The 20431-nt window shown below is 43.8% G+C and overlaps 1 protein-coding gene across 2 annotated transcripts in view; it reads right to left on the bottom strand.

The window, feature by feature from the left end:
* SORCS1 (sortilin related VPS10 domain containing receptor 1) overlaps positions 1 to 20431 on the bottom strand; it is a 423910-nt gene that overhangs the window by 280529 nt on the left and 122950 nt on the right. For both annotated transcript variants that reach the window (XM_048857873.2, XM_048857874.2), the window contains exon 2: positions 9607 to 9674. In XM_048857873.2, coding sequence (XP_048713830.2) covers positions 9607 to 9674 — 68 coding nt within the window. The remainder of the gene's footprint in view (positions 1 to 9606; positions 9675 to 20431) is intronic.

Here is a 20431-nt window from a genome sequence, read left to right as displayed (position 1 = left end):
AGCTGAGGATCTAGCCCTGTATGTGTTCTTTCCTTTTTTGGATCTGTGCAAAGCAAGTACAAAGGGGTGTAACTCCTCCCCAAAGAAAGATAGTAAAGTTTTACATCCCCTTTTCCTAGTGTAAATGACATCATAACATGCGAAGCAGTGGAGAATCAGGACCTCACGTATAACAACCTGCATGGATCATGGAGGAAGTGGCTCAGGTTGTAGGATCCATATGCACATGAACTGAGTCCCTGGTGCCTCCTACAAACTCTTCCCTCCCACAACCTGTGCTTCTCACCCAATGTTCCATGCAGGTTGCTACATAAGGTGTACATATGACAGGTATGGCCATTTCCTGCAATATACTGGACAAACCTTACTGAGTGTATGTGCGTTATTTTGGGATTTTATGTAACTTGTCTAGGAAATATGACTAATGTAAACCTGGGGAAGAGTTACGCACTTCGAAGGACCCTTTTTAACAATGGGCTAAGACTAGAATGAACTGTTAATTGTGCAGGTTTCCAAGGAAATACTTGGGAGGGGGAGAACGCAAATACCTCTGGACCCAATATCTTCTGAAGCTTTGCCTTGGGAAGGGGACCTTTGTCTGGAAATACCTAATCCCAGGATCAAAAGGGCCAAACAGCATATGGGAGTAACTCACAGATTCATGGGTGTTCTAGTTCTGAGCAAGAGGTGTCATGAATTTGTATCCACAGGAAAACCCCTGCATGGTGTTTGAAGAACTGTTCACTGGCCAGAGCCCCGGCTGGAATCAGGGGGTGATCTCTGGTAAGCGTCTTAGCACATATGTAGGTTCTTCTGTTGTTTTTAAAGTTTTCTCTGTAATGCTTTTATGTTGAGAAGAAATGTGCTTGCTTAGAAAGAGCTGTGTGGGGTAACTTAGAACATTGGGCAATTGCAACTGTTTATAGGCTTTGAAGACTAAGCAAAGCATAGACACAGGCCTCGTTAGGTGGTGTCTTTTGCTGGTAAATAACACAGTGTAGGCAGGGAATTGAATGCAGCCTGGAAAAACCCCAGAAAGCAGGGCATAAGAGGTGAAGGCTGGGGAGCTGGAAGCCTGAGAGTGTGGGCCCCCGCTGAACTGTTGCCCTGAACTGTAACAGTACATTCCTCCACCTTTAGGCTTCTTGAGAACCACTAACCGTTGTATACCTTATACCTTATGCATCATCTCTGAATCTGGCCCAGTGTGTGAATGTGTATAAAATAATATTGACTTCAATTGAGTTATACCAAGGAACATTTTGCCCCATTGGGCCTGTACTATGTGCTGTTCAACTGCACGCCATGAAGTTGTGTAGGGACACCCGCATTGATTGGATACCACATGGACAGATTCCTCCTTTTATTAGCCCTTTTATAAAGCAGAAGAACAACTGACAAACCCCATTTAAAGTGTTATAGGCCTGGTCTACACTGGGGGGTGGAGGTGGGATCGATCTAAGATACGCAACTTCATCTACGAGAATAGTATAGCTGAAGTCAACGTATCTTAGGTCAACTTTGAATCACTTACTTCGCGTCCTCGCAGCACAGGATCGACAGCCGCCACTCCCCCGTCGACTCCGCTTCCACCTCTCACCATGATGGAGTTCCGGAGTCGATGGCAGAGCGATCGGGGATCAATTTATCGCATCTAGACACGATAAATCGATCCCCGATAGATCGATCACTACCCGCCAATCCAGTGGGTAGTGTAGACATGGCCATAGATCTCTGTGAAGCAGCATGAACATCGTACATCTGTTATTTACAGTATATTGATAATATATGTCAACATTCATATTCATAATCATGATTTACATATTGGCTTTCACACTGCAATGGGATCGGGGGGGGTTGATTTACATGGTTGCACTACTACATTTCATGACTGGATGCTACAGAGAACACACTTTTAATGTGCATAATAAATTTGCATCTTCATTAATGCTGATTATTTTATCCACGCAAACCAGGTGATGCAGAAGGCACTAGATGAAATTCTAAACCAAGTCACATCTCAAAGGTTGCGGGCTTGATTTTCCTCTCACTCACCCCATGGTGTAAATCCATTAGCTTAAATGTAAGCGAGGTCAGAATCAGGACCAGAGAATTCAGGTGTGGAAGAGGCCTGTGTTTATATGGCCCTGATTCAGCAAAGTGCTGAAGCAGTGAAGTCATTGGGACTTCAGCACATGCTTAAGTGCTTTGCTGAATCACAGCATATGAAAGCATCTGCTGGAAGTTGTAGGTAGGCTTGGCAAAATTCAGTTTTTATTGTTTTGTAATTCTGATGGCTAATATCAATATTTATTGTATTGGTGGTCAGACACTAATTATTTAATGACTGTAGATGTCAAGATTCAAAAAGTTAAAGCTTTATAACACAACGTGTCAACATCACAAGTCAAAATATACAAAGTAATAGAAATCCTTAAATCAAACTCTAATAAATTCTTAAGCAGCATTTTTCTTACTTTAGCTATCTGTAAATTTCAATTATTATTGATGGAAATATGTTTTTCATCATTTTGAGTGTATATGGTGAAATTGATGTTTACTGACATTTACCAATAAAAATATAATCCTTCCAAGCCTAGTTATATACCAGTGTCCATAAGACTTCGCTAACATCACTGAAATTCACATTGGTAGCATGCAAAGTACCCCAGGAAGCCCCTGTCTAATATCAACTAGGGTTGCAAGAAACTGACTGTAGGTTTCTATCGTAAGGTTTTACTCTGCTGCCCATCAGCTTTGTACCTGATCACCTTCCATGTAAAATCAATAGCAACTGTGAAATCCCTAGTGGACTTGGGTGCTGAACACAAAGCATCCAAACCTGAGATGGAGGGCACTCAGCTCCCACTGAAGTTGGCAAACCAATCCTGAGGTCGTTATTGAGGCCCCATTCAGGCAAGGATCCCACTATGATCAAAGTGTAAAATATACAGCTTCCTGTGTGCAAAACTGAGCATGTGAACTCAAACCCACAGGCATTCACATGAGCGACAGCCAAGGGTTTGAATGTTCACAGGAGGGAAAAACAAAATTCATTTTTAAATTCAAGTGAATTCCCCTACGACAGTGGTTTTCAGACCACTGGGGTCCGCAGATTATGTCTAAAATTTCCAAAGGGGTCCGCACCTCCATTTGAAATTGTTTAGGGGTCCGCAAATGAAAAATGTTGAAAACCACTAGGAGATATGTGGCAGCATTTCCCCGGCTCTGATATTCGGGTAAGGAAACTAACTTAGTCACACAGTGTAATTGAAGTACTGAATTTAGTGATAAAAATATTTCAAATAGCTCTTTCAAGTCCCTTTTCCCCAAAACTGCCAGTTAGAATGTATTCAATAAAAGGTCTTTCTCTGTCACTTTTCTGAATTGATTTGTTTCTCCTGCTTTCTCCAGCAAAAACACCTTAATCCTCTGCAGCTGCAACTTGTGCCATGTCTCTAAACCACAGGTTACGACCTTATTAATGCAGCTCAGCAGGTGGAAAATAAAAGTGCATTGAACCAGCATGAGAAACACAGGAGATTGATTTATGGAATAATGGGGTATCTGGGAAGTTGCATTCAAAACAGGCAAGTATATATCACAAAGCTTTAAAGTGCTCTGGTATAACATAATTCTTGTTTGTAGCAAGTATACTCCATACAGTTAAAAACAGAGAGAGGATATTTAACATCACCTATAATGAGACAACATCATGTGATCCAAAAGGGGAAGGGAAGGTGAAATTGATCATGGTCAGTTTTGGTCCTTCCTCTGCTGACTCACAAAAACAAACTGAGGAGAGAGCAAAGGGGTGATGCCTGGTGATGGTGATGACACATGCACATGCCTCTACAAACACAACATTATAGAATCATAGAATATCCCGGTTTGAAGGGACCTCAGGAGGTCATCTAGTCCAACCCCCTGCTTAAAGCAGGACCAATCCCCAACTAAATCATCCCAGCCAGGGCTTTGTCAAGCCTGACCTTAAAAACCTCTAGGGAAGGAGATTCCACCACCTCCCTAGGTAACGCATTCCAGTGCTTCACCACCCTCCGAGTGAAAAAGTTTTTCCTAATATCCAACCTAAACCTCCCCCACTGCAACTTGAGACCATTACTCCTTGTTCTGTCATCTGCTACCACTGAGAACAGTCGAGAGCCATCCTCTTTGGAACCCCCTTTCAGGTAGTTAAAAGCAGCTATCAAATCCCCCCTCATTCTTCTCTTCTGCAGGCTAAACAATCCCAGCTCCCTCAGCCTCTCCTCATAAGTCATGTGTTCTAGACCCCTAATCATTTTTGTTGCCCTTCGCTGGACTCTCTCCAATTTATCCACATCCTTCTTGAAGTGTGGGGCCCAAAACTGGACACAGTACTCCAGATGAGGCCTCACCAATGTCGAATAGAGGGGAACGATCACGTCTCTCGATCTGCTCGCTATGCCCCTACTTATACATCCCAAAATGCCATTGGCCTTCTTGGCAACAAGGGCACACTGCTGACTCATATCCAGCTTCTCGTCCACTGTCACCCCTAGGTCCTTTTCCGCAGAACTGCTGCCTAGCCATTCGGTCCCTAGTCTGTAGCTGTGCATTGGATTCTTCCGTCCTAAGTGCAGGACCCTGCACTTATCCTTATTGAACCTCATCAGATTTCTTTTGGCCCAATCCTCCAATTTGTCTAGGTCCTTCTGTATCCTATCCCTCCCCTGCAGCGTATCTACCACTCCTCCCAGTTTAGTATCATCCGCAAATTTGCTGAGAGTGCAATCCACACCATCCTCCAGATCATTTATAAAGATATTGAACAAAACCGGCCCCAGGACCGACCCTTGGGGCACTCCACTTGATACCGGCTGCCAACTAGACATGGAGCCATTGATCACTACCCGTTGAGCCCGACAATCTAGCCAGCTTTCTACCCACCTTATAGTGCATTCATCCAGCCCATACTTCCTTAACTTGCTGACAAGAATACTGTGGGAGACCGTGTCAAAAGCTTTGCTAAAGTCAAGAAACTATACATCCACTGCTTTCCCTTCATCCATAGAACCAGTAATCTCATCATAAAAGGTGATTAGATTAGTCAGGCATGACCTTCCCTTGGTGAATCCATGCTGGCTGTTCCTGATCACTTTCCTCTCATGCAAGTGCTTCAGGATTAATTCTTTGAGGACCTGCTCCATGATTTTTCCAGGGACTGAGGTGAGGCTGACTGGCCTGTAGTTCCCTGGATCCTCCTTCTTCCCTTTTTTAAAGATTGGCACTACATTAGCCTTTTTCCAGTCATCCGGGACTTCCCCCGTTCGCCACGAGTTTTCAAAGAGAATGGCCAATGGCTCTGCAATCACAGCCGCTAATTCCTTCAGCACTCTCGGATGCAACTTGTCCAGCCCCATGGACTTGTGCACGTCCAGCTTTTCTAACCACCTCTATCTCCACAGAGGGCTGGCCATCTCTTCCCCATTTTGTGATGCCCAGCGCAGCAGTCTGGGAGCTGACCTTGTTAGTGAAAACCTTGAGCAAGTCACTTTCCCTCTCTATGCCATCTGTAAAATGCGGATAATGGTACTGAGCTCCTTTGAAAAGCCCTTTGAGATCTACTGATGAAAGGCACTATACAAAAGATAGGGATTCTTATCAGAAGTCATCCCACTGATTTCAATGGGACGGCTCAAGGGAATAAAGTAAAGCGTATGCCTAAATGTTTGCGGGCTGGGGCTAATGGCATGCAGTTAGCTGTGTTTCCTCTGCAAGCCCTGAAGGAAAGGTTCAACGCAGGGCCCACCAGAACTCCGGTCACAACAAAAAAAGAAAAGGGAGAAGATTATTTCCCCTCACTCCTCACAGACTCTACTTCTGTTATTCTCTATATCTGTTATTTTATTTATCTCAGACCTAAGCTTATCTTGCTCCTGTAGTAAAAATCACGATCTTCTCCCAAGTCTCAAAGTGTAATCCTCTTTGTGAGCCAAGAGATAACTGGGAGAGGAAGAAAAATAAAACCTCAAATAATTGCTCAGCATGAGATAATCTTTGCTTCTCCCTCTTTTCTCTTTCTTGACTGAATAAAATAAATAAATACAACCCAAGAATGGTGGGAAAAAAAATCTATCGAGAGGATTAGGGTGTAGTTAATGCCAGGTCCAGCCGGCAAGAAATGTCATTCACTTGCTTCAGAGGCAGCATCTCACTTGCCACCAAGAGTCTATTGATCCACTAAGGGTATGTCTACACTACAGCCGCTAGAGTGGGACAGCTACAGCACTGCAGCTGTAGGGCCATATTGTAGACACTTCCTACCTTGACGGAGGGGTTTTTCCATCAATGTAGCTAATCCACGTCCTTGACAGGGGGCAGCTAGGTTGACAGCAAGAATTCTTCCATCGACCTAGCTGCATCTACAGCCAGGCTTTAGGCTGACTTTACTATAGCACTCAGGAAGCAAAATTTGTCACAGCCCTGAGCGACATAGCTAGGTAGATCTAATAATTAAGTGTAGACCAGGCCTGAAGCTTAACTTCCAAGATCTTCACCCTATTTCCTTGCCTCTCCCTTTTGCTGTTTTTCTCACATACACAAGTCAGCTGCCAGTAACTTTTTTACTCACTGGATTTGTGACACGCTCCATTCATTATCACTGCAGAAATAGGATGGGACTGAAGTTAAATTGGCTGAGGAATTCAAAAGAAATGCCATCCTGCCCAATATTAGTATCTTTATAAAGAAAGTAAATCTGTATGCTATGATCAGTAGGCGGTGTGTGTTATAGATTGCTATAGAGCCCAACTGGTCAATAGACTGCTCATGACCATCGATAACATCTTCGACTGCCGAGTTTATAACTAGAACTGGGAAAAATTTTTCAGCCAAAGGTTTTTTAACATCAAAACACATTTTGCAAATTCATGTTAATTTCTCTGAATTGTTTTGGTTGAAAAAAATACTTGAACAATCTGAAAAAAAAACCTCAATGTTTTGTTTTGACATTTTTTAAGTTTCATTTTTTTAAATTCAAAATTCCTTTTGTTTTGAAATTTCTTTGCATCTTATTAATGAAAATCTTTCACTTCGTTTGACCCATAGCAATTTTTTGACTTTTCATTTAGCTGAATATTTAAAAAGAAAAATGGTTTCAGGTCGACCCAATCCAATTTGTGTTCAGTTTTTCAGAACTGTGAGTGAACCAAAACATCAGTAATCCACATAGCTCTACTTCTGACCAGTTATAACACAAACTACTCATAAACAGCTCTACTTATAAACAACAGCTAATCATTTTCCAGCACTTTATTAATGTACCCTTAATATGAAGTGTGTTATTTGTATGCCATGTATCACAGAGAAGACACTTTTCCTAGGTTGTGTGTAGATACAGAAAGACCTCCCTTTCTCCTCTATCTTTTGGAAACAGTCACCAATGTGTGAGAGCAAAGTAAACCAGGGATAGTGTGGTCTTTCACTGGCCAACATCAGCTCTCACAGAATCAAACAAATCAGAGAAATGAAGGATATTTTTTTCCTCCTTCTTATTTCTATTTTCCTTGATTTTTTTAAACAAGTGTGTCAGATGCTTTAAATAATAAGTGCTCTTCCATCATTTTCTCCCCTATTACACCAAAAATGGGAGACCTCCAATGGGACCATCACAAGGATCCTCACTCATGGCCGCCGGTGAAGCAAAGAAAATGGATTTCACCAGGAAAGAGAGGAGAAAAAAATAGAAAAAACCCCATACTTGACACTTATATGAACATTCTTCCTCTGAAGAATGTTTTTTTTGGCGGGGGTGTTGGGTGGGGGGAGAAAACCTGGATTTGTGCTGGAAATGGCCTACCTTGATTATCATACACATTGTAAGGAGAGTGATCACTTTACATAAGCTATTACCAGCAGGAGAGTGGGGTGGGGGGAGAGAAAACCTTTTGTAGTGATAATCACCCATTTTTTCATGGTTTGTGTGTATAAAAACGTCTTCTGTACTTTCCACAGTATGCATCCAATGAAGTGACCTGTAGCTCACGAAAGCTTATGCTCAAATAAATTGGTTAGTCTCTAAGGTGCCACAAGTACTCCTTTTCTTTTTGCAAATACAGACTAACACGGCTGTTACTCTGAAATTCTTCTTCTGAGGCTCTCGAAGCAATTGACAAACTTGAGGGTCAAGCTGAAGCCCACTGAAGTCAATGGGAAGCATTCCCAGATAGCTCAGAGGCTGAAAAATCTGACGCAGGTCCTCAATGTGCATGTGAGAGTGACAACAACAATGGAGACAGCAGGATCGCTCATGAGCTTCAAGTTAAGCACGTGCATCAGGAGCCCAAGAGAGGGCTTTAGCTGTGATCACTGCACAAAACTCATGAATTGCCCATAAGAGTTCAGCAGGTGGAAATAAGGTAGCATATGCCCTTAACTAATTAACCCTCCGAAAAGACTACACTCCTGTGAGGTAGATAAATATGCCTGTACCCTTCTTACAAAAGGATAAACTGAGGCAGCAGCAGCTTGCTCATGCACACAGAGCATGTCAGTAACAACTTTGGGAAACAATTCAGGGGCTTACTGCTTTTCTCTTCCCTCACAGCATATGAGCAACTTCTGTTGACCTCAGCAAGAGTTACTATAATACAACCAGAGAACTGGGAACTCAGGAGTCTTGACTAACAGGCCATCTGCTCTAACCACTAAACACTCGCAGTCAAGCAGTAAGTGTAGGCAGACAACTTCATTTCAACCTGCATAATGTGCCTGGTCTATTCATAAACCTCTACAAGAGCGTTTTGTTCAGAGTCACAAACATTTCAGAGTGACGAACAACCTCCATTCCCGAGGTGTCCCAAACTCTGTGGTTCTACTCTAGGATCACTGGGGCAGCTTTGTGGGATGGAGCTCTTGCCATTGCAAACTGAAATTCAAGGGTTACAGATCAAAACAGGAGGGTTGTTGGTTGGGTTTTGATCAATTGGTTTATTAATTCTGAACAGGATTGTGTGTAAAACAACACAAAACAAAGAAAACCCTAAGTGACATTTACATGAAAGGTTTCAGAGGAACAGCCGTGTTAGTCTGTATTCGCAAAAAGAAAAGGAGGACTTGTGGCACCTTAGAGACTAACCAATTTATTTGAGCATGAGCTTTCGTGAGCTACAGCTCACTTCATCAGATGTTTACCGTGGAAACTGCAGCAGACTTTATATACACACAGAGAATATGAGAATATGAGGAGGTATTGTTTCATATTCTCTGTGTGTATATAAAGTCTGCTGCAGTTTCCACGGTAAACATCTGATGAAGTGAGCTGTAGCTCACGAAAGCTCATGCTCAAATAAATTGGTTAGTCTCTAAGGTGCCACAAGTACTCCTTTTCTATTTACATGAAATGCACTATCTAGCTAGTTGAACAAGACAATCAGACCTCAGTCCCATCATCCCCAAGAATGAGAGAACAGAGGACTAAAAGGGAGAAAGAGCGAGAGTGCAAGAAAGAGCTTAGCTGTGAACCTTCCAGCATGTAAAAAATCCAATTAAATTCAATAAAAGAACTGTACCGGAGTGTTCGTGTTTAAGTAAGACGATAATTATTCCTTCAATTTATCTACATACCTCCAAAGCGAGCTCTCCGTGATGCTCCCCAGGCTGTAGTCATACAGCTTGGTCAGAATTAGAATCACCTGGAGGCAAAAGAAGAAATCGTGGTTAGTCTGAAACAATTACAATCTCCTAGAACTGAAATGACCCAAGGGAGGGTTTAGGATTCCTTTAATGGGTGCTTAACATAATTGAACGAATTGTTAAAGCATTTGGCTAAACTGACATGAGAAGTGCTTGCAGATGCTGTATACTGAGCGGACCTTTCCCTGTTCAGTGTTGCTGTAACATTTTACAGTGCCTTCTTCCACTGGGAGGCAAAGCTGGTGAGGGGGCTGATATGCCAGCCAAAATACTTTTAGATACAGGAGGATATCTGCAGTATGTGGCAGAAAGAGTGATTGCCTTCCACTGGAACAACAAGGAATCCAGTGGCACCTTAAAGACTAACAGATTTATTTGAGCATAAGCTTTCATGGGTAAAAACCCTACTTCTTTAGATGCATGGAGTGAAAATTACAGATGCAGACATAAAACGAAAAGCTTATGCTCACATAAATCTGTTAGTTTTTAAGGTGCCACTGGACTCTTTGTTGTTTTTGTGGATACAGACTAACACAGCTACCCCCTGATACTTGCCTTTCACTGGGATTCCTGAGCATGGGAACCACCAGCCTGGAATGGAGCAGAGGTCCTTTTCAGCCAGAATCTTGTCTTCCATGGTGGTCAGTACCAGAAGAAGATGTAAGAACCCAGAAGAAGGCCAATGTGGGCTAATTTGCCCTCCATTAAGGCCTCAGTCTAACCGCTAAAAAGCAGAGAGTGCCTTAAATTCCAAAGCATGAGGTTTGGGATACCTTCCAACATTTTGCTTAGGGATCAAAAATCTCTGTCAGGCAACCTAATCATACCTTATGGTTCGATTAACTATGCTGAGTTTTGCTTTAAATTAAGGATTTCTGGGCCAGATCCTTCACCCTTTACTGACATGAGTACAATGTACTAACACAAATGGTCCCATTGTCCTCGCATAGAAAGAGGTGTAGGCTTAGCTCCTGGGCATCCCATGTAAGCCTCCTATTATTGTGTGTGAATATGATGATGATGCCCTCTAGTGGTGGGCCAAAAAGATGAGAAAGAGACCTACGGTATCAGAGGAACAGCCGTGTTAGTCTGTATTCGCAAAAAGAAAAGGAGTACTTGTGGCACCTTAGAGACTAACCAATTTATTTGAGCATGAGCTTTCGTGAGCTACAGCTCACTTCATCAGATGTATACCGTGGAAACTGCAGCAGACTTTATATACACACAGAGAATATGAAACAATACCTCCTCCCACCCCACTGTCCTGCTGGTAATAGCTTATCTAAAGTGATCAACAGGTGGGCCATTTCCAGCACAAAGCCAGGTTTTCTCACCCTCCACCCCCCCCCCCCCCACAAATTCACTCTCCTGCTGGTGCTAGCCCATCCAAAGTGACAACTCTTTACATAATCAAGTCGGGCTATTTCCTGCATAGATCCAGGTTTTCTCACATCCCCCCCACCCCCATACACACACAAACTCACTCTCCTGCTGGTAATAGCTCATCTAAACTGACCACTCTCCAAGTTTAAATCCAAGTTAAACCAGAACATCGGGGGGGGGGGTAGGAAAAAACAAGAGGAAACAGGCTACCTTGCATAATGACTTAGCCACTCCCAGTCTCTATTTAAGCCTAAATTAATAGTATCCAATTTGCAAATGAATTCCAATTCAGCAGTTTCTCGCTGGAGTCTGGATTTGAAGTTTTTTTGTTTTAAGATAGCGACCTTCATGTCTGTGATTGCGTGACCAGAGAGATTGAAGTGTTCTCCGACTGGGGGTAGAACCTCAAAGGTACGGACCCCAGAGTTATGGACTGACTTGTCAACTGGACACCAAGTGAAACTGAAAGTAACCAGTCAGGCAGCAGCAGAGACCAAAACATTTTTTAAAAACAAATACTGTATTGCATCTTAAAGGTGGGCACACCTGGGCTGCTTGTCCCTGTTCTCACCCCCACCCCTATGCACGGGGCAGCCACTTACAGCAAGATGCTGGGGCTGCCAGCCCAAAGCAGCTGGAGCCAGCAGAACAGGACAGCACTGGGGTCTGCACTACTTTCATCCCTTCCTTCCTGCCGGGAGGGGGACATGCTGTTTTTACCCCATCACCCAGGAGGACGCACACACACACACTGCAAACTCATGCAAGTGCTGAGTAGGGAGCTCAGCTGCTGCTGAAACCTGGCCTGGACTATCAGCTGCTGGATCAGGATCCCAAACTTTGTTGAGAGTTACAAACATTTCAGATTTCAGAGTAACAGCCGTGTTAGTCTGTATTCGCAAAAAGAAAAGGAGTACTTGTGGCACCTTAGAGACTAACCAATTTATTTGAGCATGAGCTTTCGTGAGCTCGAAAGCTCATGCTCAAATAAATTGGTTAGTCTCTAAGGTGCCACAAGTACTCCTTTTCTTTTTGCAAAACATTTCAGAGTTACGGACAACCTCCATTCCCAAGGTGTCCGTAACTCTGAGGTTCTACTGTTGTTAAGAGACATCTTGTGTAGCTCAGCTGGTAGATGCCTATATTTTTTTACAGCTCAAGGCCCAGAATCCTACTTCCAGCCCCATGAATCACAGAATAATAGACTTTTAAGGTCAGAAGGGACCATTATGATCGTCTAGTCTGACCTCCTGCACAACACAGGCCACAGAATCTCACCCACCCACTCCTGTAGCAAACCCCTAACTTATGTCTCAGCTATTGAAGTCCTCAAATCATGGTTTAAAGACTTCAAGGTGCAGAGAATCCTCCAGCAAGTGACCCATGCCCCACACTGCAGAGGAAGGCAAAAAACCTCCAGGACCTCTGCCAATCTGCCCTGGAGGAAAATTCCTTCCCGACCCCAAATATGCCGTGGGGTCAGGCAAGGAAATAGGGTGAAGATCTTGGAAGTTAAGCTTCAGGCCTGGTCTACACTTAATTATTAGATCTACCTAGCTATGTCACTCAGGGCTCTGACAAATTTTGCTTCCTGAGTGCTATAGTAAAGTCAGCCTAAAGCCTGGCTGTAGATGCAGCTAGGTCGACGGAAGAATTCTTGCTGTCAACCTAGCTGCCCCCTCTCAAGGATGTGGATTAGCTACATTGATGGAAAAACCCCTCCATCAATGTAGGAAGTGTCTACAATACGGCCCTACAGCTGCAGTGCAGCAAAGTTGATTATTCTGTATGTTAGTACAAGTACCTCTTAAAGAGAATGCTAGCATGTAGTAGGTGCCGGCACCCTACTGGGATGTCAGTTAGCATTCCCACAGAGGGTGCATATGCTTAACAAAGACACATGCCAATTAAGGCTTTATAAGTGCTAAATTTCAATCACAACCCTCTCAGGAATGGTTATCATTGGCAGCAGGCAGCTGTGTGTTAAAGATACAGAATTATGTTGTCACTGTCCCTTAGCGTGTTCAGCAAAGTGACATCCATTCTCCACCCAGCTTAAGTAGTGACCCAAAGGACAAAGTGCTCTCGTAGGGTGGATAATGATTACAATCCCCCATTTTGCAGATGGGGAAACTGAGGTCCTGAGACTTTATGCGACCTTTGCCAAAGGCACATAGTGAGCCAGCAGTAAAGGGGGAAAAGAAGCCAGGTTTCTTGCCCTCTGTATCATCTGCTCTAACCACTAGACTTGCTGCCTCTAAACCAGTTGAGTAAATCTACCAGATCTCCAAAGGGGGAAGCAGTGCAGCCCACACTCCCTGAGTTAAAACAGAGAGCTCTCCGGTTGTCTACAACTGAACAGGAGCATAATGAAAGGTTAGCATGTCTCCCTTCTTTCCCACTTGTCCTCTCAAAACAGAGAGATTACATAGATTAGTTGGAGCAGATCCTCTGTCAACACTCCAGGTGGAGGCCCTGCTCCCGCTTGGCCTCTTCCCCCAAGGCCCTGCCCTCGCTCTGCTTCTTCCTGTCCCCTTCTTTCCCCCAAGGCTCCCTCTTCCACCCACCACTCCCTCCTCCCTGCCCCCTCCCCCAAGCTCCTCTCACCAGCCACTCGCTGATCGGCAGCCAGCCCCGGGGCAGAACCACTGTGGCTGGTGGGTGCTGAGCATCCCTATTTTTTTTCTGTGGGTGCTTGAGCCCCGGAGCACCCACAGAGTCGGTGCCTATGTTATATGCAGTTTTGTTGTAGCCATGTCGGTTCCAGGATATTAGAGAGACAAGGTGAGCAAGATAATATTTTTTTGTTGGACTGACTTCTGTTGTGGAGAGAAAAGGAGTACTTGTGGCACCTTAGAGACTAACCAATTTATTTGAGCATGAGCTTTCGTGAGCTACAGCTCACTTCATCGGATGCATACCGTGGAAACTGCAGAAGACATATACACAGAGAATATGAAACAATACCTCCTCCCACCCCACTCTCCTGCTGGTAATAGCTTATCTAAAGTGATCATCAAGTTGGGCCATTTCCAGCACAAATCCAGGTTTTCTCACCCTCTGCCCCCCCCCCCCCCACACACACACACACAAACTCACTCTCCTGTGGAGAGAGACAAGCTTTCGAGCTACACAGAGCTCTTCTATAGGTCTGGGAAAGGTACTCACAGTGTCACTGCTAAATATGCTAAACTATTTGTTTGATCTCATAAGTAGTTAGCACATATTCTAAGGGATCACTGAAAGTTAAGTGGCCCATTAACACCCCTGTAGTTATAGGAAAAAGGGGGGAAGATAGTTGGTTACAGATTGTTCTAAAAGCCATAAATCCAGTGTCTTTATTAAGACTATAATTTTTAGTGTCTAGCAAAATTATGAATTTAAGCTCCCAGGGTCGTCTCTTGGAAATGTTGTGCAGGTTTCCTTTGAGGATGAGGACTGATAGGTCAGAGTTTGGCTTGGTCTACACTACCAACTTATGCTGATATCACTGCATTGCTCAGAGGTGTGGAAAATGCTGACCTAACACCCCCCCCCTCCCCCGTATTGACAGCGGTTGACGGGTGAGCTTGTCCCCTTGAAAAGGCTACCGCCTCTAAGGGAGGTGGAGTACCTATGCGGAGGGGAGAAGCTGCAAGTCTAAACAATTGCTTAATGAAAAGTGTTCACCCACAGGTGATATGGTGTTTTTGTCTTTTATCTTTTTCCTGTGTGAGTCCATTCGAGTGATTTTCTAGTTTCACCCATTTAGTTGATATTGGGGCATTTAGTGCATTGGAAGAGGTACACCACATGTAGGACCCATGGATCTTAAAAGGTGTGTTGCAGGCAGTGTTGATCATTGTTACAGTGGAGATATGTGTGCCAGGTTTTGCATTTGCTGTTCTGCTTCTTTAAGATGGCCTATGAAGAGGTTGGCATATTGGGACACCATCCCAGTACCCAGTGCTGTTCCCACTGTTTGGAGAAAGTATTTGTCATTGAATGTAAAATTGTTATGGGTGAGGATGAAATGGATGAGTTTGGCAATGTGTTTGGGGTGGATATCTGAGGGCCATTCATTGTCGTGTAAATACTTGTGGCAGGCAGCATCCGATGAAGTGAGCTGTAGCTCACAAAAGCTTATGCTCAAATAAATTTGTTAGTCTCTAAGGTGCCACAAGTACTCCTTTTCTTTTTGCGGATACAGACTAACATGGCTGCTACTCTGAAACTTTTCACAAAGCAATCACTCTGTATCTAACCTATCAGTCCTCATACTCAAAGGAAACCTACATAACACTTTAAAAAGATGAGCCAGAGAGCTTAAATTCATGACATGACATCAGGAAATTTCTGCTTTGTTGTAACCTTTGTTCCCTCCAAAACAAAATTTCAGCAAAACTGACACCATATCACAAAGGATTTCAGTTTCAACAGAACCGTATTTGCTGATGACAAACTGTTTTGTCAAAATTTTTCAAACCTGTTCTAGGAATTACTCTGCATTCTACAAATCTGATGAAAAGCTCAAGAGAGTAAAATCCCATTTAGGGAAGTGGTTCTTTGCTCCTTAATAATATTGTGCTGGCACACGATGGCTCCCAGTGGTGGATGGGTAATCTCAATACAAATTATATAAATTCTCTTTGTCCTACTCCCATCTATGTTAATGGGAATGCATCCACTGATTTCAATGACAGCAGGATCTGTTATTTGCAGGCTTGGCAGAATTCAATTTTTTCTTCTTTTTATTTTTATAATTTCAACAGCTAAAATCAATGTTTATTTTAATTTTTTTTTTCAATTTTTGGCAATTTAAATGTTCACAACTGTTTAAAACCTATAATTGCATGCATTTTTTTACATTTTCATCTATTTAAATTTTCACAGTCACAGGAGATTGGGAGGGTCAGACAATAATTATTTAATTATAGTGGACATTCAGATTCAAAAGGTTAAAGTTTTACAATAATTAAAACACAAGTTGTCTACATACATCACATGTCAAAATATACAAAATAAATATCCTTAAATCAAACTCTAATGAGTTCTCAAGTGGAATTTTTCTGACTTTGCCTGTATATAAATTTCTAATGTTATATATTGAATTTTTTTTCAGTTTGTTGGTGTATGGTGAAATCATAGACTATCAGGGTTGGAAGGGACCCCAGAAGGTCATCTAGTCCAACCCCAGCAGGACCAATCCCCATTTTTTGCTGTAGATCCCTAAATGGCCCCCTCAAGGATTGAACTCACAACCCTGGGTTTAGCAGCCCAATGCTCAAACCACTCAGCTATCTCTCCCCCCTCCACAAAATCAACGTTTACCAACATTTAGCAATAAAAGTCTAATCCCTCCAAGCCTAGTTATCTGTGAAACACATTCACATCTGGATCATTATGAGGAGAGCACTTTCAGATCCTTCTTGGGAAGGGACACCATACAAATAGAAGGCATTTTTGTTATTTCATTACTTGGTGATGTCCATTTAGGTTCTTAGTCTATGCCCATCACTGTGGTATCTGGTCACCTTATACTAGTCAATCGCATCTTATTCTAGAATCATACAGACAACCCCCTCCCATCATCGTAGATGAGAGATTAAAGGATTTATCCAAGGTCACGCAGTGAGTCCGTAGCAGAGCCAAGAAGTAAGGCCAGCGCTCCAAATTCCCAGTCCAGAGCCTTGACCACAAAACTACTTTTTCTGCCATCTCTCCGTGTAGGGATTCTGACTTCAACACACTTCTGCACCGGATGCTGCACACATAACATATCTCTTAGGTTTCATCAGAGAACATCTCCACAACAGTCTCTCTTTTCCATTCACTTTTCCTGAAGCAGCAGCAGTATGGTTACTCCAGACCAAGACACACAGGCAATGTGAACACGTGGGCAGCAAAACTGCTTATTTATGCCAAATTCCCTTATGCACTTTTTGTTAAACTGTTATTTCAATAACCTGTGCGAGTCCATCGTTTTTTTTAAAAGTATTATTTCTCCTTTGCTGTTTTCATTTCTTTGTTATTCAGACTGCAAAAGGTTAGTCTGTGTTTAATACTGTGGTGGTTTTTGTTGTTACAGCAGTTGGTTTTTTGCTTTGTTTTCCCGGGCTGTCGCTAGATAGCTTAGAGGAACCTAATGATCAAAGACATGCATATTATGTTGTTCTAAGTGTCAGAATATGGGCTGTGATGGAACGCAGTAATGAAATGAAACAGAATTTCTCACCCTTCACCCTTGTTCTTTTTTCCCTTTCCCGCTCTCCACATTTACCAATCAATACAAACGAACAAGTGCAAGAAGAAAAGAACAGCCAAAATAGTGATGCGTCACATACACACACACACTCGAGCTGAAAATCGGGTTTTTATGCCTGCTCTGATGTGAGCTCTTTTAAAAAGTGAGATGAAAAGAGAAACTTTACTCTTTGGTTCTTTCCAGACATATAAACTCTGTTATTAAAGGCAAAGATACAGCTTTGCTTCCACGCCCCTGAAGTAAGGTGGTTTTGAAATGGGTTCCTCACCTTTCCCTGGTTAAGGGAAGTGGCACAGGATGGGATGGCCCTTTGGCAGAGAGGGGCTTAGCTCCACCCGTGACTAATTGGCTGCATACCAGGTGATGTTTTGAGGCCCAGATACAGGTAATGGCCTGCAGGTCATCTGGTCCTCAAATGACAGGGCAGAAAGCAGCTCAGTTAGAAAACTTCCATTTTGGTTGAAAAGTGATTGTGCCTCACAACCCAAAACATTTTCATGAACAAAAATTTCAATCAACTCTACATTATGATGGCCAAGTTTTTGAAACTTGGGAGCCTAGAGTGAATTGCCAACACTTTCTAAAGAACCTAGTTGTTTTGGACACCTTGGATTTTGGGTCCTCAACCAGACATACACCTTAAAAGGGCCTGGCTTTCAGAGGCTGAACACTCAGCGCTTTCTGAAAATCAGACGTCCCCGCTTTGGGAGCACAAAATCACTAATAACTTTGGAAAATCTTGGCCTAAATCTACTCACCCAAATAACAGTGGCTGGCAGTGGTGTCTGATGACTTTTTTGAGAGGTGATGGACCTATCACAAAGTCTCATAAATTCCAGTATATGTCCATCTCCTTGCAGTCCTGGCCAGGGGAGATGTGTGTGTGGGGAGGGACTCCGCTTTGCCCTACCAGGACCACAGCTTCCCCCTGCACCTCGTGACTGCAGGGATCTAGCATCACTGGCCCTGCAGCAGCGGCTCTGCTGTCACAGCCTCTCTCACCAGTCAGGAATGTAGGAGGCATCCCTGGGCCAGAAACATTCATCCGTGGGGTGGCCTATCCCGCAGCTGGGGGCTTGTCCTTGCAGTCCTGGCCAGGGGTCTCTGTTCCACTGGGCCAGGAAGACTGCAGGCTCCCCCACACCTTGCATTCTGGTGTCTTTGGCCCCTTGGCTGTGCTGGGAGCCCCCTCCAGGCCCGCTGTCAGAACCAGCCATAGCTATTGCAACAGTGCCGCAGCCTCACCAAGCCGCGTCTACCACGGCAACGCCCTCATACAGTGACTCCTGGGTATGGGAGATCGCCATGGTAACAAGACAGCATCCCAAGGCACTATGACCTATACTGGGATTTGAGTCTCATCCACAGCAGTAGACTTTCTGGCTCTGCATTGCACTGTGGAGATGGGAGAGAGAGGGAGTAACATGACAGATTTAAAATTTGTGTCGACTTGTGTTGCTTATTGAATAGGTACACGCTTAACTGTCCTTAAAAACCTGAATATAGACAAAAAATGTCGCAAGGCCTGCCCTGAATTGCTTAAAATCCAAATGGACAAGAGATTGGCAGTCCCTTCCTGTCACATTTGTATCTAGCATAAATTTGTTTTTTATGCAAATTAATTCTAATATGGGCACCTATCGCCCCGGTAGCTGACAAAGGGCTTGTCTTTCCCTGCAGGGTTACCTCCAGGAGTAACTTAAGAGTTGCCCCTAACCCAACTCCCTTCCACACTCATAAATCTCACGTTCAAGTGAAGTGGTGCTTCAAACTCAATCTAGCTAGCACGTTTAAGGTGAACGCCAGGGGAGCAAGTTGAAGCTTGAGTACAGCTAGCTACCAGCTGCAACCCACCAGAGGCTAATCCAATCCCAGTTTGAGTGGTGTTGTGCAGTTGCTCTCATTCAAGGTAGGCTAGGTCGAGTGGAGCAACTTGAGCTATTTGTTGCTGTGAAGACAAGCCCAAAGATGCTTTTGTTTTTCCAAGCCACAGGCAAGGCTGGCTCCAGGCCCCAGCTTTCCAAGCAGGTGCTTGGGGTGGCATTCCGAATGGGACGGCAGTCCGTGTCTCGCAGCGGCAATTCGCCAGCAGCTCCGCCGCTCTTCCCGCCACAAAGTCAATAAAAGGGTGTTTTTACCCTAGGACAACTAATGCATGTTAATTATCGTGCTGTAAGAATATAGTGGAGACAAGGCACTGTAGGTTTACCATGCAGTAAACTACATGAGGTCAGCTAGGAGCAGCGAGTATAGTGAAGACCCCATCTAGCTACCTCACATCAAAAACTACAAGTGCCTTGTCTCCATCTAGGATTTTACAGTGAGATAACTATTCCCTGTTATACCTTCAGATCAGCGGCACTGCTATGGGTACCCGCATGGCCCCACAGTATGCCAACATTTTTATGGCTGATTTAGAACAACGCTTCCTCAGCTCTTGTCCCCTAAAGCCCCTACTCTACTTGCGCTATATTGATGACATCTTCATCATCTGGACCCATGGAAAAGAAGCCCTTGAGGAATTCCACCATGATTTCAACAATTTCCATCCCACCACCAACCTCAGCCTGGTCCAGTCCACCCAAGAGATCCACTTCCTGGACACTACAGTGCTAATAAACAATGGTCACATAAACACCACCCTATACCGGAAACCTACTGACCGCTATTCCTACCTGCATGCCTCCAGCTTTCACCCTGACCACACCACACGATCCATCGTCTACAGCCAAGCTCTGCGATACAATCGCATTTGCTCCAACCCCTCAGACAGAGACAAACACCTACAAGAACTCTGTCAAGCTTTCTTACAACTACAATACCCACCTGCAGAAGTAAAGAAACAGATTGATAGAGCCAGAAGAGTTCCCAGAAGTTACCTACTACAGGACAGGCCTAACAAAGAAAATAACAGAACGCCACTAGCGGTCACCTTCAGCCCCCAACTAAAACCCCTCCAACGCATTATTAAGGATCTACAACCTATCCTAAAGGATGACCCAACACTCTCACGAATCTTGGGAGACAAGCCAGTCCTTGCCTACAGACAGCCCTGCAACCTGAAGCAAATACTCACCAACAACCACATACCACACAACAGAACCACTAACCCAGGAACTTATCCTTGCA

Source organism: Caretta caretta, chromosome 7 (genome assembly GCF_965140235.1).
Source record: "Caretta caretta isolate rCarCar2 chromosome 7, rCarCar1.hap1, whole genome shotgun sequence".
In the NCBI taxonomy this organism is placed as follows: Eukaryota; Metazoa; Chordata; order Testudines; family Cheloniidae; genus Caretta; species Caretta caretta.
Note: the sequence above shows the minus strand (reverse complement) of the source record. Positions and strands in the feature narration are given on the sequence as shown.